The sequence below is a fragment of the Nuphar pumila genome, chromosome 8 (assembly GCF_984573655.1).
Source record: "Nuphar pumila chromosome 8, dmNupPumi1.hap1.1, whole genome shotgun sequence".
Taxonomy (NCBI): Eukaryota; Viridiplantae; Streptophyta; class Magnoliopsida; order Nymphaeales; family Nymphaeaceae; genus Nuphar; species Nuphar pumila.
In genome coordinates, this window is record NC_143256.1 from 112,670,338 (window position 1) to 112,694,432 (window position 24,095).

The window sequence follows — 24,095 nt, forward strand, 5'->3', positions numbered from 1 at the left end:
TTAGAATCTATTTTTATATATATCCAATGGTTAGAATCGATTTTAATACATGTTTCATGCTGAGAATCGATTTTAATACATATTCAATGGTTATAATCTATTTTAATACATATTCAATTATTAGAATCTATTTTAGTACATGTTCCATGGTTAGAATCTATTTTTATACATGTTTAATAGTTAGAATCAATTTTAATACATATTCCATGGTTAAAATCTATTTGTATACATGTTCAATGGTTATAATCTATTTTAATACATGTTCGATGGTTATGATCTATTTTTAATACATGTTTAATAGTTGGATTTCATTAAAAGGTATTTTTGATGATTGGAAATCTATTTTTGGATATATGTTCAATGGTTAGATTTCATATAGGTGCATTTAGAATGATTAGTCTTCATGTAAATATATGTATTAACTTTAAAAAAAAATTTATATGCCTCTTACTCTAAATCTGGACCATCTATGAGCTTTTAGATGGATAAATATATGTAGTGTTTACAAAAAAAAATTGGATTGTCTCACGGTTTAAAAAAAGAGAGATGAATTTTAGTTTGTATATATGTATATACAATGCACATATACACCCGGATTCGAGGATGAACCATGTGTGGGTTCCAAATCTAGAATTCAAACCACAGTCAGAATTCAAGGTTCTAGAATTTGATCCATAAGAGTCTGATTTTTCAAAAAAAAAAAAACTTTAGTATGACTTGAGTAGGTTTAGACCAGGGTATGGAACCTTGGCACCTTCAAACCACAGTCAGACCAAGGTCTATCAACTGTGCCGATTCAAACACAGTCTAAACCTTGATGACCTCAGACCCTAGTTTGAGTGATGGTGTGCCTAGACTGGGTCTTCACAGTCATGTGTTCAGATTTGAACCGTAAGGTTAGCTTGGTATAATGAGATTATGTATAACATAAATGCATGAATTAATTATGCAATAAAATATTGCATGACATAAATGCATGAATTAATTATGTAATGAGATGATGCACAACATAAATACATGAATTAATTATACAATTAAATGATGCATGACACAAATGCATGAGCTAAATATTAAATGATAATGTATGACATAAATGCATGAATTAATTATCTAATGAGATGATGCATGACATAAATGCATAAATTAATTATGCAATGAGATTATGTACAACATAAATACATGAATTAATTATGTAATGAGATGATGCATGACATAAATGCATGAGCTTTGTATAAAATAAGATGATGTATGACATAAATGCATGAATTAATTATGCAATGAGATGATGTATGACATATATGCATGAATTAATTATGCAATGAGATAATGCATGGCATAAATGCATGAACTAAGTATGCAATGAGATGACATATGACATAAGTGCATGCATTAATTACACAATGAGGTGATGCATGACATGAATATAAAGCAAGATATGTATGATGTTCTATATACGAGATATATGCTTACACTATTTTTTGTCTGTGTTGAGCGTATGGATCAAGGAACCTTCGTTGTGTCATTGGACACACTTATGTGTATTTTACTGTTATTTCATTTAACTCGGTTATGCATGTAAACCATGTTATATATTTGGTATCTCATGTACGAGCTCGAGCTTAATAAGAACCCATGAGGTGCACAAGAAAGCGCTATACCTCATATACATCCACACATTGACTTGTTATACTCGCCTTTATCAGTGAATCACTCGTATGGGATAAAGCCACCAGAGCAACGTAGAATGGGTTTGAGTACATATAACATCATGACATGATTGTTACCCTAAGAGGGTACTTAGGCTACTGAGCCATGTTTGCCTCATGGATTGAGGTACATAAAATGATAGATCATTTAATCAAGAAAAAATCATGTAACTTATTCACACTGATGATCTACTTTGGAGAGGGTAGATGGCACAACCTCGAGTGACACTAGTATATGTAGATTCACCTACATGTCTTACTAAATATTTATGGGAGCGATGGTGTCCCTTTTGATCGCCAGTCACTCAAAGTAAAGATAGACACCTATGTTTTGTGGGCACGATTGTCCATTGTGGTCATGTCCGCACTTTGGGCACTCCTAATTATGCCTTTGCTGTAGCTTGGCTCCTCTATGTTGCTTCTGCCTCTTACTAGGAAGTGTAAACTTCTTTCCGCCAAAGTTTTTCTTGGGCACACTTCTCTACTTATCGAACTGCTGTGAAGATCTATTTTGCTAAGCTTTCTATGCTTCTGCCCAGTCATTATCTAATAGTGTGACCACCTCAATGACCTCATTAAAAGACTTGGGACCTCGGGTGTATACCTTGGTTCTCAGAGCTAATCTCAATCCACAAGCAAACTTTATGACTCGTTCCTCCTCTGTCATGTAGACATTGCGGTAATAACATTTTAAACCACAAAACCTAGTGATGTAATCAACTAGAATTGATCCTCCCTGTTGTAGGTCAAGAAACTCTTGTATCTTCTTGCTCCTTTCGTGCTTCAGAAAGTAGGCAACATTATAGACCTCCACGAATTGAGACCAGACCACTGGTCCATTCTTGAACCTGACCTCGTGGATGGTTTTTCACTACTTTTCTGTGTGCTCCTTAAGCTGATACATCCCAAAGTTAACCTTATAATTTTCCGAGACCTATAGCATTCGAAAGATTCACTCGATCTCTTGTATCCAATTTTTTACTGCCTCAGAATCCATCTTTTCAATAAATGCAGGTGGATCCATATCCATAAACTTTTTGTAGGTGATCACCCCACCTATGACCTGCCTGTCTTGGGCAACCTATTGCAGATTGTTCCTCATAGTCTACACTGCAGTTGTCTGCTACATCACAATCCCAACTAGGTTGTTCAAGGTGTCCATGTTATCATTACACTTGATTTTCTATGTCATCTATGCAAACAAACTTAACATAAGTGTCTAGGTCTTATAGTTAAGACTGTTGTTTGATGTTTCTAGCATTCATTTCTAGGTTCTCGAATTCACACAAAAGTTTTCAGGGAACAACATCAAAACATACATATAAAATCAAACAACTAAGTTGGAACATACTTACTTGCGATACCGGATTGCTGGATGGGCCATGAATCAATTTCTTATCCTAGGCTCTAATACCAAAGCTATAACACCCCAAAATTTATAACCCGAAAATGCAAGATTTTTTTTAAAAAAGAATACACAAAATAAAAGAATTATTTGTTTTTGTTCAAGAATTTTGGGCGGGTTACAGATATAAAAACTCAATATTGGTCTAGATCTAATTCCTGTATTGGACTTGGGTCCAACTCCAACTCATAATTTAGATCTAATTTAGAAATCCAATATCCGAATAACATTTAAGCAATAACATTCATAGACTTAATTGAATTGTTTGGAAAACATAATCAAATAAATACAAGTTTAAACAATTCATAAATTATTTTCAAAATATCCCAGATCTAAGAAATGGTCATGGGCACCACCCCCAACATCCCCCCATCACTCTAGCTTCTTATTCATTACATGTATATGGTAATATAAGGGTCAAACTTCAATGACTCCTAGTAGAAAACACCATAACTATGCATGCATATACGAAACTAAGTAGACATGTAATCAATTAACCTTTCAAAACTTACACAATACAATTTAGCAATCATCATGCATTCACATGGATAATTTTAATAGTTATGTAGCATATTAACATAACATATTACTAATTTAACATCAACATCATCAAATTACATGCTTTCAACATAAATATAATAATTGCACAATTGAAAAGTGAACATACTCAATTAATGCATTATTTATCTTGCTTACCAACTCTATCAGGTATGCGAAGGGTATACCACAACACAGACGAGACCACTGGGTGTTTATTATGCTATGTATTTTAGATTTTTTAAGTGACTTACTAGGTCATAACCCACTGGGCATGGTTTGTAACTAAGAGAAGCTCCCCTAGTAGCAAACAGGATCGATCCTATAACTCTACGAAGTACTGGGACATACCACCTAGGCCACACGGTAGTCCTGAAACCCTAACTTCAAGGACTAGGAACCAAGTGAGACACCATTGTCCTAAAAAATACAAGAAGGTCCAACGGATTTTTGTACCACCTACCTTCTCCAAGGTAAAACAAGGATCACTAGTAACATACACATCTTTCAAGGTATGCCCAGGTCCAGGATATTTGGTAACATGCACCTTGAAAGTATACTGAGAATCTGCAAATTAGCCTAGTAATAAACACCCTCTAAGTGTACCCAGATCTACTAAAAAAGTTATCTTTATTAGGGTCATAGGTCAATGCAGCTTATTCATAATTTGATGCACTTCCAACACCTTATGGGTTTTCAACAACCCCTTGCTCACACTTGAGCGATCCTTTGTGCATGCATATTTTTCATGGCTTACAACACAATGATATCACATGACCTCACTACATACATTCATGCACACATGGTACTTTATTGGTTTCTTGAACCACAAATTTATCTATCAACATATGCATGCATGTTTCTCCATGACTTATAACACATCATATATTTTTATGCAACATATCAATTTTGTGCTCTCACAACACTAAATTGGTTTCTTAAACTGTAAGCTCATACATGAGCATTCACTTGTGCGATCATGCATATCATGTCTTATAACATATAACAATAACACATAAATCATCATGATGTACACCATAACATCATGTTGCATGTCATATCCTCATGCTTCCAGTCATTTCATCAGGTCGCATATCATATTCTCATTTGAGCATATTAGTAAAGCATGCTATTACTTTTAGCATTTCACAAAAAATTTACATCATATGAATCAACATAAGTTCAGAATTAAAGGAAAAAACATATAGCCCCATTAGGCATACACACTACACACTGCCAAGGTGTGTGTCCATCTGGTCCTACTCTAAAACCCATTCATGTCCAACTGATCATCTTTTGGAATCATGACATGTATGCAAAAAAGAGTTCTAAATTTAGAACTGCATGAACATAATTTATTAGTCATTGTAAATTCTTCCATGACTAGAATATAATGAATTTAAATCTAGAACTTTATTATAGATGCACATATGTGTTAACTGTTTATAAGCGAAAACCTAGGTCCAATCTCATTTTGGATCAAGGAGAAATAAATATTTTACTGAAACATATTTTTTGTTTATAGAACACACTTATCCAGTTTTGCCTTACTCGAGGGTTATGGCTATCCTGAGCCAAGGCCCTATCAGACTTGTGTTAATGTTCAATGATCTGTTGTGTTGGCTTTACTAGGACAAGGTAAGCAACTTGTTCTACACAAGGGTCCCCTGGAGATGGGGTTTTTTTCGAGTCTCATGGCTGGTCTCAAGACAGAATAAACTTTAAGTTTTTAGAGAATTTTATGGGCATCTTTGATTTTTGGATTCCTTCATTTTGTTGAAAATCTTACAACTTTTATTGGGTACACTTTCACCTCATGGTGTTATTGTCTCATAAACAACCCAAACAAATGAACGTGCTATCAATGAGATAGCTTGTTTTGAAAACACAGTTGAAATTCCATGGATGTGTTTCCAAAACATGTTCGCAGAGGTAAAAAAAGTACCTTCGAGGAAGGGAGACCTTCTAAGGATTGAAGATATTCTCTTGATTTTTTCTTGCATTTTATGAAATATTTTTTAAGGACTTAATCATGTCTTTGAGTATTTTTCAAGACTTTTGATGATTTGTAAAGATTTTTCTTGAATTTTTTTTATATTTGTCATGATTTTTGAAATGAGTTGGGGTTCTTATATTTTCTTTAATGATTTTTACCCATTTTGTTGTTTGCTTTCTTCAAAAGATGTTTGTGATGGGATGAAAGTGAAGAAGTGAAAGTGGAGGTGGATGTCTTGTAATCTTACCTTTTGGGCAAGTTTGTGATGGGACAAAGGTAAGGACTTCCAAGATAACTAGAATTGAAAGATTTTTGGATTTTTGAGAATTTTATCCAGTATAATTGATTTTTTTTGTACTTACCACAACTATGATGGGATGCAACAAGTTGAAGTTTTTTTTTTATGATTTTCAAGGATTTTATGATTTGTATCATTTTTGGATTTTGATGTTTGATTTGATGATTTTTTCTCAAATTTTCATAAACATTTGTCAAAATTTTCATAAACATTTGTCAAAATTTTCAAGGATTTTAGATGAGTTATACACTCCTGATTCTAAGGTTTTATCATTGAGATTTTGAGAATTTTCCAGATAGTTTTCATATTTTTTATTTTTATCTCTGGATTGTTGATGATTTTAATGATTTTCCTTTATATCCATGCATTGGATTCATGGATAAAAAGAATGAAATGATTCGAAAAAAAACTGGACTTCTTGGAATAATGAAAACTTCCAATACTTTTGAAAAGCATTTTGGGAAAATTTTGTAAAGAAATTGTTTAAATCTTTTGAAAAATGAATGGTCTTTTGAAAAGAAGAGAGGGTTTTTAGTCGGAACTTTTGAAAATGGGGGGTAAAAAAAGTCCTTTTGAAACATATTAGTTGCTCACAAGGCCATTGCCACCAAGGGTTGCTAGAAATAGTGGGTATTGACACCAGGGGCTAGCGGCATACCACCTATTTTTGCCAACCTTCCTCTCATGCCTATAAAAGGTGCAACTCACCTCATTTTTGGTGTCCAGAAACTCCGCTTTGGCCTTTCTCTATCATCTTTTAGCTTCTTGAGCAAGATTCCTTTATTATTTTATTCTTTTCCTCATGTTTCCTTTGTCCAAAGTCTGATTCATGTGATTCTTGGACTGATTTTCCATGATTTTCTGTGATCTACACATTGATATGGCAATGGTTGATCTAGTTCCTTGCTCTATTTTCCTAGCTGGTGTGGATGGCACCCATGTCTATCATTGATTTCTCATGGGAGATGAGGTAAGCCCTCTTTTCTTAATTGAACCTCTAGATGTCCCTACCTAAGCATGTTTCATTTTATTTCTTTATGACATTGGTGCATTTCTCCTTGTTAGAGATAAGATCCTGGAAGGATAGATCACCACATCTCCTTTCCAGATCTCAAACCGCCACCTGCTAAAATTCAGTTGAGATTAACTAATCTTGAAGATCGTGATAGAAAGGAAAGGTCTTCAACCAAGATTTGTATTCCTAATTCTAAGGCTACTCTAGATCTTTCTAAATGTATTAAATTGGACTCTCATTATAATCTATATAAAGGAAAGAAGAGAAGAGTTCCTATTCAAGATTGAATAGAGAGACTATGGTGGACATAGGTATTTACCGAACCACGTTAAATTGGTTTTGTGTATGTGAGTGTATTTGGCGCATTAAGTGTGTGTGGTTCATATTATGGTATCAAAGCCATAACGGTTTCATTGTCAATGACAAGCTTACCGTTGTCCACCAGCAATACTCAACAACCCAAAAGCTAGTCAGAAGCTTCAAGTACTCTCAATATGATTTTACCTTAACCAAATTTTCAATCTCGGTTTCATCATTTTTTTACCACCAAATTAATCACCGACAATTATTTGTTATGGGAATCATAATTTCTTCCCATCTTAAAATCATATGACCTTATTGGTCTTGTTGATAGAACAAAGCTATGTCCATTGAAATTCAAAATGGACTCAAATGAAATCAATTCTGATTTCATATTATGACATCGTCAAGACCAACTTTTAGTTAATTGGATTCTCTCATCGTTATTCGAATCCATCCATACCCATGTTGTAGGACTCTCAACATTCTATGAGGTCTAAACTTTGTTGAAGCTTGCTTATGCTGCCCAGTCTCGGGCCTTAATTATGCAGTTGAAAAATCATCTATTTGAATTAAAAAAAGGCTCTCAAAGTGTTGAGGAATATATACAGGATGTGAAAAAAAAATCGTATCAACTAGTCGTTGCATCCAAGCTAGTATATGAGGATGATTTGATAGCGCATATTCTCCATGGCCTACCTTATGAATTTAATTCATTTTGTACGGCCATTGGAACTCATACCGAACCTATCACATTTAATGAACTTCATGAACTTGTGTTGATCCATGAAGCGCAACTAAGTGAAAATGAGCTGGTTTCTGATTTGACCATGCCCACGACTAATCTAATTACCCGCCAAAATCAAAATCAAAATCAAAATCAAAATTCAAACTCAAATTGGCATGGTGGCTATAGAGGCAAGAATAATAATGAAAATTGAGGCAGTTATAGATGAAGAAATAGAGGATATTTTCCAAATTATAATCAACCTCGAAGTTAACAAAACTATGGAAGTAATGGGAATCAATCAAACAAAGTTGTTTGTCAAGCATGTGATAAACTGGGTCACATGGCAAGGAAGTGTTTTCAATATGCCTTACTCTATCAATCAAGCTCTCTACAAGCTTATCATGCTGCCCCTATGATGCACGATGATGATTCTTGGTATCCCGACTCTGGCATGACTCACCACATCACCAATGATCTAAGCAACATATCTCTACATTCTGAATATCAAGGCAATGACACCCTGAAAGTCGATAATAGCTCAGGTTTGCAAATTCATAATGTTGGTATGATTTGGTTTTCTAAAGCTCACCTTCTTCTTAAAGATGTGTTGCATGTTCCTCATATCACAAAGAATTTGATGTTAGTCAATTAATTGACCAGAGATAATAATTTATTTGTTGAGTTTCATCCTAATTGTTGTTATATCAAGGACAAGGCTACGGAAAGAGTGTTGCGGGCCTTTATCGTATTTCTCTTCAAGCAGGATGAAATAAAGAAGCAATGGTGGGTGAACACACCATGTTTAATCATTGGCACCAATGCCTTGGTCATTCTTCATTTAAAATCATTCAACATGTGCTTCATCATTTTCATTTACCTTTTAAAAAACAGTTTAAAAATAAAGTATGTGAGGCATATCAAATTGGCAAGAGTCATAATTTGCCTTTTGTTTCTTTCTCTCATCATGTGTCTAAACCTTTGGACTTAATATTTTTTTATGTTTGGGGACCAACTCCTATTGCTTTAGTTAATAATGAACATTATTTTGTCAGTTTCATTGATGCATATTCTAGATATTGTTGGATTTATATGCTAGAACAAAAATCGCAAGTGTTTGATGTTTTTAAGTTGTTCAAGGTGCATGTCGAGAATGTTTATAATGGCAAGATTGAATTTCTTTATACTAATTGGGGTGGTGAGTATCATAATATTTCTACATATCTGCAAGCTTGTAGGATTGGCCACTGGGTTTCTTGCCCTCAAACACATGAATAAAATGGCAACGCCGAACGCAAACATCAGCACATTGTCAATGTTGGCCTCACTCTCATCGCCCATGCTGGAGTTTTTGGACTTATGCTTTTCAAACTGCAGTATACATCATCAATAGACTCCCTTCAACCACCATTGCTCATAAAACTCCTTTAGAACTTCTTTTCAAAAGAACTACTGATTACAAATTTTTGCGAATCTTCGGGTGTGCTTGTTTCCCTTGCCTACGGTCCTATCGTCGTCACAAACTAGATGCTCGGTCCACCCTATGCACGTTTTTCAAATATAGTCCCCAACACAAGGGCTATGTGTGTCTCAACATGACCACATTCAAAAATATTATTTCTTGACATGTTGTCTTTGATGAAACCCTTTTTCCTTCCCCTACACCTAGTTGATTCTCTCACTTTTCTTCTTCGGCCTCTCAATCTCTCTCTTATTTCAATCGTCATACCCCATCCTCCTTACCCATCTCTGACTGCCCCTATGTCTCCACCTTTCCTTCCTGCCTCTTCCCCACTATCCTCTCTTCTTATTCTTGTTTCTATGAACCCACCTTCACCTCCCTCTCCCTCTCCCTTTATCGATCCTGCCCCGTCAGTTGACACTGCTGGCCCAATGTCTTCTCCTTCTCTAGAACCGGTCTGCACCTATCATATGATAACTCGAACCATGGATGGCACTCATAAACCCAAACTTTACCTCTCCACTAAGCATTCTCTTCATGTCATCCTTCTCTCTGAACTGACCCAGAACTTGGAACCTACCTCCTTTACCATAGCCAATCAAGATTCCTGGTGGTAGAAAGCCATGTACTCAGAGTTTAATGCTTTGATAAAAAATGGCACTTGGGTTCTTGTTCCTCCTGCTCACCATCATGTTATTGGGTGCAAATGGATTTATAAAGTTAAAAAAAGGGTCTGATGGTCACCTCAAACGCTATAAAGCTCGTCTCATCGCCAAGGGATTCAGTTAATAAGAAGGTGAGGATTACTGTGAAACTTTTAGTCCGGTTGTCAAACCCACTACTATTCAAATTATTCTTGCTCTTGCTACTGGATGGAACTGTTTGATCTGACAACTAGATGTTCAAAACGCCTTTCTCCATGTTGTTCTAAATAAAGAGGCCTATATGTCTCAACCTACTAGCTTTCAAGATCCTCGGTTTCCTCATTATGTGTGCAAGCTTCAACGTGCTCTATGTGGTCTCAATCAAGCTCCTCGCGCATGGTTTCACCGACTTGGCACCTTTCTCTTAGGCATTAGTTTCGTTGGTTCCTAGATGGAAACCTCTCTATTTATTTATCGGAGCTCTTTTGTTCTTATTTTTGTGTTAATTTATGTGGATGATATCATCATGACTAGGAATTCACCTTCTCAAATTCGCTCTCTTATCTCTGATATGGGCCATGAATTTTCCCTCAAGGATTTGGAACCGCTTCATTTCTTCTTGGGAGTTGAAGTTCTCTCTCTTCTCACCGGGTTGCTTCTATGTCAGTGCAAATATATCTTAGAACTTCTCCATCGGACTAACATGCTTGGCTCCAAACCCGTTACTTCCCCTATGAATACCAATCTTTTTTTATCAGCTTTCAGTGGTTCTGCCTTTAAAGACCCCACATTATATCACAATATTATGGGTTCCCTGTAATATTTTACTTTGACTTGTCCTGATATCTCTTTTGCAGTAAATAAAGAATGTCAGTTCATGCACCAACCCACTATTGATCATTGGCAAGCAGTAATGTATTTTACGCTATCTCAAGTCTACGATTTCCCATGGTTTGATTATGACTCGTTCTACTAATTTTGACCTATCAGTGTACACCGATGTGGACTGGGCTGGATGCCCAGATGATCAGAAATCTATAAGTGGTTATGCAGCGTTCATTGGTCCCAAATTGGTATCCTGGAGCTCCAAGAAGCAAACTATCATGTCGTGATTGAGCACCGATGCTGAATATCAAGCTCTCTCTAATTCTGCTGCAGAAGTTACTTGGGTTGGTTATCTGCTACATGAACTAGGTCTCTCTATTCCTCCTCCAATTATCTAATGCGACAATATTGGCATCATGTACCTTTCTTTTCACTCGATTTTTTATTCTCGCTCCAAACACATTGAAATCGATGTTTATTTTGTTCATGACAAAGTGGCCAAGAAGGAATTACAAGTTTGATATCTGCATACTCATGATCAACTTGCTGACGTGTCCATAAAACACTTATCTTTTCAGCGGTTTTCATTGTTGTGGTTCGAACTCAATGTGCGTCGGAGCCCATTGTGTTTGCGAGGGGCTGTTAGAGATAAGATCCTAGAAGGATCGATCACCACATCTCCTTCCCAGATAGACTCTCAAGGTAGTGTTCATATGAAAGGAAAGTCATCTAATGAATCCAATGAAGATCATGATAGAAAGGAAAGATCTCCAACCAAGATTTGTATTCATAATTCTAAGGCTACTCTAGATCTTTCCAAATGTATTAAATTGGACTCTCATTGTAATCTATATAAAGGAAACAAGAGAAGAGTCCCTATTCAATCTTTATTAGAGAGACTATTGTGGATGTACGTATTTACCGAACCATGTTAAATTGGTTTTTTGTATGTGAGTGTATTTGGCGCATTGAGTGTGTGTGGTTCATATTACTCCTTGTTTAGGCTGCCCCAAGATGGGTGCGCTCTTGGCTTACCTTGTTTAAGATCCATGATATGGTGACTTTTTGGCTGAGAGCCACATAGCTAGGCCAGTCAGTATGAGTGAGTATAGAGTCAACAGATCTCTGGTGGAACAGGTAGCTGAACACTGGAATCGAGACTTTTACTTTCTGGTTGCCTGTTGTGGAGCTGACCAATATTTTTTATGAGACCATCCAGCTTCTTGCTTTACTTCATCCCGGTCTTGTGGCTCCTTTTGAGAGACAGTTCTTTATCAATGGGAGGCGTATGATTATACTGTGTCAACTTGGGATCTCGTTGGGAGCATAGTGACAAATATCGGGAGATTTATGAAAATCTCGTGATAATATTGTGAGAAATTGCCTGAAAGTTAAAAACGGCAATTTCTCGTGAGATTTTCAAAATATCGTGAGATTTATGAAAAAACAAAAATACAGTGATTTAAATGAGATATTTATGTTTTAAACGACTATTTATCGTAAAAAATTTATGTATTTTTAGTTTTAAATATTTTTTTATTAATATTTTCTTATAAAAAATAAATTTTATATTTTTTAATTTATTTTTTTATTGCCGAGATTTTGCCGAAAAAATGCAAGATTTATTGAATTTTTTCAATTTCTCGCAAAACGAGAAATTGCCTATAAAACATTTGTCACTATGGTTGGGAGCAAAGCAGGTTAAATGTTCTCCCCCGAAGAGGGCAGTTACCTACATCTTGTGTTCGGGGGGTCCCAATGAGCACCACGTATTTAAGCATGTGCGTCTCATATCCCCATGTTTGTCAGCATTAATTAGCATTGGAGTTTGATGTGATTGCAAAGACTTAAGTACCCTCTCCTCCATTAGTGCAAAAAAAAATGACGATTCTATAAAAGGAGTGGTTGTAAAGACTTAAGTGCCCCGAAGATGATTATTTAAGACCTAGTCTCTGCACTGCGGGATTATCCGAGAAAGAAATCTCCCATGGAGGAGGCCATGAACATCAACTCTCTCTCTCTCTCTCCCTTATCTTTCTGCTTATGTGCACATCCAGCAGAAGATCCTACATTACTCCATCAAGCACTGACTGACCTGCACATTGATTGTTGTGGAGCCTGATGCAGAGTTTTTACCCTTACAGGAGGAGGGTTTGGGGGCTCCTCCCAGCGTGGGTAGCATCGTTCAACCTGATGAGTTGTGGAGCCTGATGCAAAGTTTTTACCCTTACAGAAGGAGGGTTTGAGGGCTCCTCCCAGCGTGGGTAGCATCATTCAACTTGATGAGTTGTTGAGCCTGATTCATAGTTTTTGCTCTTATAGGAGGGGGTTTGGGGGCTCCTCCCAGCGTGGGTAGCATCATTCAACTTGATGAGTTATGGAGCCTGATTTAGAGTTTTTGCCCTTATAAAAGGGGGGTCCGGGGGCTCTCCCCCGACGCGGGTTCCGTTGCGCGGTCAGTGGGCGGGGGTCCAGGGGGGGCCGCCCCTGGCGGGGGGCAGCGCCTTCCGGACCAATTTTTTTTGGGGGCCTTGTATAATTTTTTTATTTTCTTTTCCTCTTTTAACTATCGAAAAAGAGCAATAAAGCGTTTTGTTTAATCGTGGGGCTCATGTTTCCTTCGGTTGTTTCTTGCTCAAGGTTTTCGTAACACCCTTTCCCACGATTTTTCTATTTTTCTTTTTCTGTTTTTTTCCCACGATTTTTTTAATGACTCCTCTACAACGATTTTTAGTGTTATCCAGTTTTTTAACAACGATTTGTAGTATTATTGGGCCTTTCTACAGCGATTTGTAGTGTTTTCAGGTCTCCAACAAGCCTCATAGCGATTTATAGTGTTATCCGGTCTTCCAACAGCGATTTGTAGTGTCTTCCGCAAACCGCTATAGCGATTTATAGTGTCTTCCGTAAATCGCTATAGTGAAACCCGCACCGGGGAGATCCCCCGGACCCCCTCCTGTAAGGGCAAAAACTCTAAATCAGGCTCCACGATGCTACCCACGCTGGGAGAAGCCCCCAAACCCTCCTCCTGTAAGGGTAAAAACTCTGCATCAGGCTCCACAACTCATCAAGTTGAACGATGCTACAGTAAGTGTGCAGGTCAGTCGATGTTTGATGGAGCAATGTAGGATCGTCTACTGGATGTGCACAGAAGTAGAAAGAGAAGGGCGAGAGAGTGAGAGGGTTGATGTTCGTGGCCTTCTCCAGGGGGAACTCTTTGCCTCCCTTGATTTCTTCTCTAGAGAGAGAGAGAGAGAGAGAGAGAGAGAGAGAGTTTTACAATGTTTTACGTTGAAGGAAAAAGAAGAAGATACTGATGAAAAGTTCAAACAGACATTTTTGATGGCTCAGGTTCATTTCGCCGGATGACCATCGGATCGCCGGCTCACCATCGTTTCGTCGGATCACCATCGGTGAAACGATTAAGGTTCGTTTTGCGGTGTAGACTTTGAAGAGTCAACATCATCCTCGACTTTCTGGATGGAGGACATGTTTGTCCTTTTTTTGAACCGTTTGTTTTTTCTTTTTTGAATGAAGGGCATTTTTGTCATTTTCTCAAACCATCGTTTTATGAGAAGAATAACAAGAAAGGGTACTTAAGTCTTTGCAACCACACCAGACTCCAATGCTAAGTGATGTCAACATACACAGGAATACGAGCCCCATGTGCTTGTATACGTGGTGCTCATTCAGACCCCCGAACACAGACGTGGGATTCAGTGAATCATCGAGGGAGAACATACACCACCCTCTCGGTTGGGAGTGCACATTGGTCAATTTTTTACACTATTGGTCGATCCTTCATTGGTCTGCCCGAGATTGGAGGCACTTTTTTTTTTTTTTTTACTTAGAGAAACCGCGCCGGCCATACTTACGGTCTCTGTCCCTGTCACCGTAAAACTTCGAGGGCTTACCCCTTTACCCCATCAAATGGTCTAGGCCCCATTTCATTATACTAAACCCCATGAAGCTGAGATTGGAGACACTTGGTCTTGCCATGCTGCGCACTCTCACAGGTTAGGCAGTGTCAGGTTCAGGAAGTACAGATGCTCCTTCGTGCTTTGTTTGCTTGGTACTATGGTTTTTTTGAGGGCAATGGTTTTGAGCTCCTTGAGCGGCGGACGGTCCACTTGCTTCGCCATTGGTATATATAGACTGAGGAGAGAAGTCTCCTTAGCATGTATCTATCGTGGGTTAAGTCGCTACTCTGTTGACCACATGCCCCCACCTCGCCAGTGCCAGATAAACCACCTCATTGGTATCCTTCATATTATGATATTTGAATTGTTATGCAATCATTGATGTAACTGGCAGGCGTCTCACTAACCCAACTTGATAAAAGCTGTTAAGGTGGTGCTTCATATAATACGAGGGCACCATTTCACCAGCTAAAGGTTAGCCGGTCCCATGAAGGAAGCTTATAAATATGGTTTCATTTGGGTCAACAAGATAATGGAAATGAACCTAAGGTTGGGACATGGAAACGGCTCTGCAAGGACGGCAGAACAGGTGCAATCACATTGCACACTTTGAGTGTGTTGCTGCACCTGGCTGCCCTCCATCTGCTGTTGGGCACACTCAAAGTGTGCAATGTGATTGCACCTGATCGGCATACACTGCCATCTAGGGATCACCAGTTTCACGACAAACCATTGACTTCCAGCATCATCATACTTAACCAGTTGGAGATCCCTCTTCAGTTCCAACACCTTTTCTTTTGCACCAATATAGTACATGTTTTATACACTACACGTATGAATTGCACTCTCTAACATAATAGAAGGCCCACATGAACGTGAAATCATTTCTTTCATAATCAGGCCCCCCTTAAAGAAAACTATGCAGCATATACTTGAATAGAAAGATCAATAAGATTAAACTATCTCTGCATGAAGCTCTACTATCAGTTAAGAATTGCTAACACCAATGTATTTAAAGAAAAAAAAAAGAAGAATTATAGAATTTCTTCACTATTATTAAAGCCAAATATGCGATCCAACTTTATAACAAGTCAGAATCAGCGTAGATATTTTAACTGACAACCACAACTTTCAGACATTATTAAAAAAACACACACACATATGAAGCTTTTTAACTTGAGCCCTGATTCACTTCATCAAGGCACATAGCACATTGAAATGCCTAAATCAAGCTTGGTTTACGTATCTGCAGTCTCTTCTTACCTCTCCTTGACTGCCCGTGAGTGGGTTATTCTCTGAGAGAATAAGCATTGCTGTCGAGAACTTTTCATGAAAATAGCTATTATCCATTGCCATCTTCTGCACATATTGCAACGTAACATTATTGTAAATGAGTTGCTGGTCAACTATCAAAAGGCCCTTGTTGCTGAGCAAATTCTTGTAATACATGTTGTCCAGCACCATAGGTGTTTCTCGATCATTTCTAGCATACACAATGGCTTTCAGATCTGGCGTAGGTGATGGACACCTCCCCCTTAAGTATTTTCCATACTCAGCGTCTATGGTTGAATCAATTTCAGGATACAATCGGTTCACCAAATTCACACAATGAACTCGTCCAACAGAATGAGCCCCTGCTATGAATTAATTAAACTGCATGTGACAACTAGTTGAAAGAAGATGAAACATAAGTATTGGATTCTTAAGCAGCTAAAATGAGTTTCGTTTTAAGACTTTGATCACAATTAATTACGTGATGCAACAAGATGAGGGCTTGAGCTTCATTCTGGTTTAGTCATTCTAGAACAAAAGCAATCCATAAAAAAGGGTGGGCGCGCACTCCCCAAGTGCACTGGTGAATAATACCAATTTTCAGTGATGCAACAATACGAATGTGTTTGGCATGGTCTATTCGTTAGGAATCACGTGGTTCATGATCTTTAATGAAAAATATAATTTTATAATAATAATGTTTTAAATTAAAAAATATTGTGAGTCTTTGATTTTCAACCCCCAAAAAACCTGCTTACGTATCCAAAAGCTGGTTCCCACTGATTCAACCATATAAAAAGCAATTGTACAATCAGAGTTTTAAAAAAAGGTAAAAAATGGCATGCACAGTGTTCACGGATAAATCCAGACCCACCTCTCTCCCTTTCTCTCTCTCTCAAACTGCTAAAAAGTCCGACGCAAAAGTTTTGCGCCACTGATAGCGTCCTATCAGCAGCACCAAAAAATTTGCACGTTTTGGACCCTATAGCAGTGGTCTTGATCATTGCTAAAGGTTTTTTTTTTTCCGCCGAAGCCTTTAGTGGCAGTCTAAAACCACCGGTAAAACCCTTTTTTTTATGCACGGCATGCGGTGCGTCGTCGGATGCTTTCCTTGTTAGATGATATATATATATATATATATATATATATATATATATATATATATATATATATATATATATAAGTAAAGTGTTTGATGATATGTCGGATGCACCCGCATCGATGATTGTGCGCGATCAGTGGCGTGCATGTGTCAATAATAAAAAGGACTTTTAGTGGCGGTCGTGACTGCCAGTAAAAGTCCTTTTTTCTGTCCAGCACATTCGTGGTGTCGCCACTAATGCCTGTTTTTTTACAGACATTTTGAGGAAAACCCGTTCGAGCTTACAGGTTTTCCTATATACTCACGCCTCATGGATGTGTTCAGCAAGGTAGGCTGGTTAAAATATGCACCTTGGATCATTTTCTTTTTTTTTTCGACATATAAATATGATTTTTAGAGCTACAAAATTATTAAATATTGTGCGCCAATTATGAAACCCACTTATAAATTCTACTCTCACGATCTTAGGTCTGTTTCTACTAAACAAACCTTGTAGATTAGATTTGTAGTGTATAATCAGCCAAAAAAACCGAAAAGAGATTGAAAGATATATATGTGTATTGCATATATATATATATATATATAGAGAGAGAGAGATATACTTTTCTAAAGAAACGACTTCTTTTCAGGATTTCATTTGTTTCTTTATGGATCATGCCCTTCTTTTAGTTATGCTGTATATGCATGCCTTTTAAGAGCTTCAAAAGTCAGTTGTTTTCAGAACACTGAAATTTGACTGAAAAAATCATGTTTTATGTTGAAATGTGATAATAAACGAACCTATTACTTTTGCTCGCGTTGCAAATACTCCCTTAAAAAGTTTAACAAATGCTCTCTCTCTCTCTCTCTCTCTCTCTCTCTCTCTCTCTCTGAGTGTGTGTGTGTTTGTGTGTGTGCACAGGCAAGCAAACACATACGTACCTAGAAGGGCCACCATCCCTTCCACATCTATTCCGATGGACTGGAACCGTGTTGTAACCAACTCCAAGGAGTCATTGTGATTAGGAAGGTAGTGTTCCACCACATCACCTTGGCTTTCTCTGCTGTCTCTTCTACCTGTTTTTATGGTAATGTATGGCCCTCCAAGCTACCAACAACAGGAGCATGTTAATTACTTAAGATTTACACTTATTTTAATTATGAAATAATTAATTACATTGATGGTACCCCGACGATTCTATATTACGATAGCAGGAGTATTAAAACTAGTACTAGTTACGGCTGCACAACGAGCTGAACTAGCACTGGGGTTGCTCGTTTAAGCTCAGCTTCAACTCATCCAAGAAAAGAAATGAACTGAGCTTGAGCAAGAGCTTAGGCTCGGTGCATGTAAATGAGCAGAGCTTGAACAGGCAATCATTCTCAGATAAGCTTGATAAGCCTGATTAAGATCTGTTTACATAGTTTTATAAAGATGTAGTTTGCATATGTACATTATTTTGCTATTTAAATCCACAAGAGGTCAAACCTTGATTGGTAAGACATTAGTCAGCTGCAAGGATCATGGTGGCCTGTGAACTTCTAAAATTTAGCCCATGCTAACCTTTCTCAAGCAATCCTTTTAACCTCACAGTTTTATATTCCTATTATAAAAAACAACGCCTCCTCCTAACCTTTGTCAAGCAGTCTTTTTAAGCCTACTCTCACAGTTTTGGGAGGAAGCAAGCCATTAAATCCTTGTGTTTCATGCTTGTGAGGAAACAATAAAAGTGCATGCAAATTATATTTCTTTTTATTTTTTATGTTTTTAATTTGATTTTGAATAGTTTAAATGCATTTTTTGAGGAATTTTATTTTTTAAATATATAAAAAATCTTGAATAATCCGAGTCCTCATGAGTTGACTCGCCTAGTTACAACGAGTCATGATTTGGACCCTAAACGGTTTTTACCCGAGTCACCTAGTGGGCTAACCATGTGTCAAATCACTTGTATGAAGTTGGTTTAAATCGCAGAATCAAATATTCAAAGATCTCCTTAACTCCCTCCATCTAATGCTACACTACTCTGAAATTTGATAAGCGTTTAGTTCAGACTATAAACCTGTTTATGTAGCCGATGTCATCTATGACTATAAGCAATTTTTTCTTTAGAAATATGAAATCCTACAGGCAAATGCTTGCTCTTGAAACGTGATAAAGATGATGGTATATGTGCACCTGTTTCCATGCTTGCATGGACGACATAATTAAGTGGAGTTAAGCACGGTACCTTGACTACACCCTCTCTTGCAGAGAGAGAAATGACATCGGCACATGACACTACGCCTGGGCACTCTCTCTCTAATGCCTGCTTGATGGTGTCAATATACTTGAAATTCCTCATTCCAAAGTTCCGAAATGAAGTCTTCTCTGTTACCACGCTGCCTCTGGTTTCCAATAAAAGTGACGCATCGCAGGACTGCAAGAAAGGGGTTCAATGTTAATTGAGTACCAATCATCATCAGATCATTTATGACTCTGCATGCTGTTTGCGTCCTCTATTTTCCTTTCCCAAGAGAACAGAATGGCTAGTTCTCTGTTTTTTCTGCAGCAGCTGTTTGTGCAGAAGATGAATTGGCACGAATGGACTGTAACTGTCTTTTCTGCTCTCTGTTTTCCTGTCGTAACAAGTGATACCTCATCACTTGCTGCAGCATTGTAATGCTTAATTCTTTCGACATGTTAATGAATTATTCTTTTATTTCAAAAGAAAAAAAAGAAATTGGCGAATACGGGTTGAACCTAGAACATGCATGTCAGTTTAGTGCGATTACCTCGACCATGCAGTCATGAAAAAGGTTCCTAAGCCATGAGACTGCAGTATTGCCGTGCTCTTGATACAGCTTACCGACTTCATCCCTGATGATCTCTTCGGCTCTCGGACAACTCTCCATGTAGTAATTGAGCCCAAGGTTCTGCCCATAGGCAGCACAAGAAAGTAAACCAGAGAGGACCATACAAACAAGAAAACTAGCACTCATGAAGGTTGTCCAAACAACACCACCCTCCATTGTTGATTGAGGAAGTTCAACCCTTCACCTTCTTGTCCTCGTATTTATTTTCATTGGAAAAGGATGCATTGTGGCGCACTCTTGCACTAGATGTTAGATGGCCTAGTTATTGTCATTATCCGGATCGCCATTTTTTCTTTCTTTCATATTTGAATTAGGTATTGGTGGCTGCTGGCTTTTTTTATCTCGGAATGGTAAGGATGGTCCACTTGCATGTGGTGAATGTATTGTTTGCATGCTGATAGATAAAGATAAAAAATTATTCGGCTCTTAATTTAACAAGGATAGGGTTTGGTTATGGAGAAATTAAGGGTGTGGAAAGACAAACCCCCAGATTGGTTTCCCACCTTTAACGATTTGTCATGTTTAACTGATAATGATCTGCTTAACCCGGCTTGACAATAAAAAACAAAGAAAAAAAGAAAAAGGAAAAGGAAAAGGAAAAAAGTCCACCAACATGATAAAAAATGTGAATGAAAACAAAAGGGTTAGCACCCAAGTATTGAAGTCAAAAAAAGAAGCGGAAGTGGAGTCCTCAAAACCACGAGCAAATTCGGCATGCGTCCGGTGTAATGGTTATTCTTGCTGCACTCTGAGTTGTCCAACCAAATTACTCAAATGTCGTCTCAACTTTACAGCCACTGAGAGCCAAATCAATTTGATGAAGTTGGCAAACTTCGTGTGGGGCTTGCACTATAAAAGTGGCTGTCATCCTATTCCACTAAATGCTTTAAATATTCCCATTTCTTTAAATCATAAAGTTTTAAAAGTGGATAACAAGATCCAACCTAATTGGGTACAAGCTCTTGGAGTAGTTGGGAGACTCCCTGCAGGAATAGAATCCGATTGGCTAGCTCCCTAGCCTTATTAGTTCTATATTTGAGCCATATATGATTCTTGTAGTGTGACAAAACTGTCCCTGTGGCAGATTTGTGTCTCTGAAGAAAGGGAAACAGTTTTGAGGATGGTTGGGTTGGTTGTAACTTCAGAAAGAGTTGCAAGAAAATCCATTGGAGCTGCTTCAAGATGTTTTCCTGACAGTATCATTATATGTCCAACATATTTTCAGAGATATGAGTTTTGTGGAACAACTTAAGGTGTGTTTGGATGACCTGCTGGTTTTCTAATTCGGTTTTCTGAAATCATAAAGTGTTGGTTACTTGATTGTCTGAAATATTGTTCTTCTCAAGAAAAAAAAAAGATTGTCTGAAATATTGTTGAATGGTAATTAACTGGAATTATGATTTTTTGTGATTCTTTCACCAAAATGGCTTATGACAGACATTGTAATTTTTTATAGTGCTTCACATATTTTATCAAACGAAAGTCAGCATTCTCTAAGAGTAAGGAAATTTGCCTCTATTCATTATTAGACCACAACTTTTTTTCTTTTGTGGATAAGCAGAACCTTATCAGTACAATAAAGAATGAACATAAAACCAAACTACATCTCATTTACATTATTCTATAGTGGGAAACCACTAGAGGGGCTTGTCCTTTCCAAAACCCAACCTAATTGGGTACTGGGAGACTACTTGCAAGAATCACTACAACAAAATTAATAATTAGTGACGGTCATTTCTGTCACACTACAAGAGATTTCATTTTTAATTGAGTAAAAGTCTTTACCGGCGCAATGTCTGCGCCAATAAAAGCCCCGCTGGTAAAGGTTTCACTGGCGCAATAACTACGCAGCGAAAATATTTTCTATAATTTTTTTAATATTTTCTTGATATTAAATAACACGATCCAGCAAACATGTGACAAACAAGAAGCAAATTATGCAAAGTAACAGTCTTGAACATAATAGGAAGTCCACAAGACAAATCAAGATTGAGCCAAAGAGGGAAAAAGAAAATGTTATTGATAGATTATGAACTGTTTTACATTTGAAACAATTTAAAATATGACAAAATTGAAAAGAATGATGACATCAATCCAGTCCACATCTCACTGCCTTCGCTGAATCTACGCTGGTGGACATCTTGCTTTTGGTATGAACCATCTTTGAAAATTTTTACACAGCTGCTATTGGTTTCCACAAGCACGCCTTCACAAGCCCTATTATCAGACTGCATGCTTTCAACATGAACTTCAACACAAACTGGATTTTGCCATTGATGTAAACTTTTGTCAGATGAATTGCTGAAACCCTCTATTCCGCATCCTGTGTTGCATCTAGAAACAGGTCTACAATTTGCCTCAGGATGAGGGGGTGCCAAGGCTACTCCTCCTTTAGGAACAAAAAAAAATATATACAAGATTAAAAACACAAGCATGGCTACATAATAAGTACATGACACAATAAAACATGGATTAATTATAAAGTAATTTAATGGATAATAACAATACTTTCGAAGAAGAAACAAGAAACTAACCTATTGACTGTACAAATCCAACACCAAATTCAGCAACCTGTCATCATCTATCATATTCTGCATCCCTGTTTCTGGTAGGACACCGGAAATTCACAGCCAAAGATCACATGCCCTATATGTTTCCTGCAATGTCATACAAAAAATATCTTACACCTTTCATTTGGTGTTGCTGCATAGCCACTCTCACTGTCTAGAAAAATCTCCTTTTGAAATTCCTGGTTATAGCCTGCTATGAATGCATGAGCAGTCCAACACCAATCCCGACGCCAAGACACATTCCCAGACCAATCCCCCCACACCAACCCTAACACCAGCATTGAACCACGAGAGTTGTCCGTCATCTTCATAGTACCCATCTCCTGTATAAAAGCTATGGCCAATCTTGTCTTCGTAGGCATCCATTCTCTCATTTGGCACCTACAAAAACAGCACATGCATTGTCATAGGCATCTACCAGAACTATTTACCTGACGAGAATAACAAAACAACTAAAGATAGCAATCATCATTTTTTATAACGCTATAAAAAACGATAATAGCGGATTATCAAATATACGGTTGGCTCATGATATTCCTGATTGAATCTGATTCCTTGTAACCTCATTTGAGTTATCAAGAACATGTTTAGTGTCTTTGGTTTATGAGAACCCATTACCAGTGGGAGTCGTAACCGAAAGAGCATTATCCTTATATGTTAAAACTAGCTCAAAAATCGAGAAAGGAGAGGGAGAGAGGAGAGAACTCGGGTTCTTGCTGGGAATCGGCAGTCACGACTTTTCTTCATGCTGCACTAATCCTTCATTAACATTAATAGGGTTACAAACAATTTTACATTGACAAAACTGCCCTTTACAAGAAAAACATATTACATATACATATTACATATACATGTATAAGAAGCTGTATCGGATATGAATTCTCTATTGGATCCATATCCCATCCATATTCTAATACCCTCCCTCAAGTTGTGCATGGGAGTAAACCATTTGCAACTTGTTCTTCATATACCAGAAACGGTTACTAGTGAGACCTTTTGTGAACGCATCAGCGACTTGGTCTTCTGAAGACACATAAACCGGTTCAATCTCTTTGTCTGCTATCTTTTGTCTGATGAAATATTGGTCGATCTCAATATGCTTAGTTTGACTATATGAATAGGATGTATGACACTTCTATTATCATACATAAGAGTCAAACTTGAGATATTCTCTCCCATTTCTGTAAGTAGATGACTAATCCAGGTCACCTCAGTTGTGGCAGCTGTCATAGATCTATACTTTGCCTCTGTGCTAGATCTTGCTATAGCCTTCTGGTTTTTGCTACTCTATGAGACAAGATTTGTTCCAATAAAAATACAGTAACCTGAAACAGATCTCCTTTCATCTGGGTCCCCTGCCCAGTCTGCATCTGTGTATGCCAATATATCATGTTTTGGTGTCCCCTATGAAGACTGAACATATGTGAGTCCATCACCCACCGTGCCTTTTAGATAACGAAGAATATGTTTGACGGCATCCA

The 24,095-nt window shown here is 37.5% G+C and overlaps 1 protein-coding gene and 1 long non-coding RNA gene across 2 annotated transcripts; both read right to left on the reverse strand.

Moving 5' to 3' along the window:
• Positions 1-15,869: 15,869 nt before the first annotated feature.
• LOC149830254 (peroxidase 21-like) lies at positions 15,870-20,104 on the reverse strand. Its single transcript, XM_090015759.1, has 4 exons — positions 19,964-20,104; positions 19,420-19,608; positions 18,131-18,296; positions 15,870-16,469 (listed from the first exon to the last, which is right to left on the reverse strand). Exons 1-4 carry the CDS (start codon positions 20,081-20,083, stop codon positions 16,063-16,065), a joined length of 882 nt encoding a protein of 293 aa, XP_089871885.1. The 5' UTR covers positions 20,084-20,104; the 3' UTR covers positions 15,870-16,062.
• Positions 20,105-22,024: 1,920 nt separating this feature from the next.
• Positions 22,025-22,995, reverse strand: LOC149830255 (uncharacterized). Its single transcript, XR_016433836.1, has 2 exons — positions 22,579-22,995; positions 22,025-22,433 (listed from the first exon to the last, which is right to left on the reverse strand). It is a non-coding gene; the product is annotated as an uncharacterized LOC149830255 (long non-coding RNA).
• Positions 22,996-24,095: the final 1,100 nt, after the last annotated feature.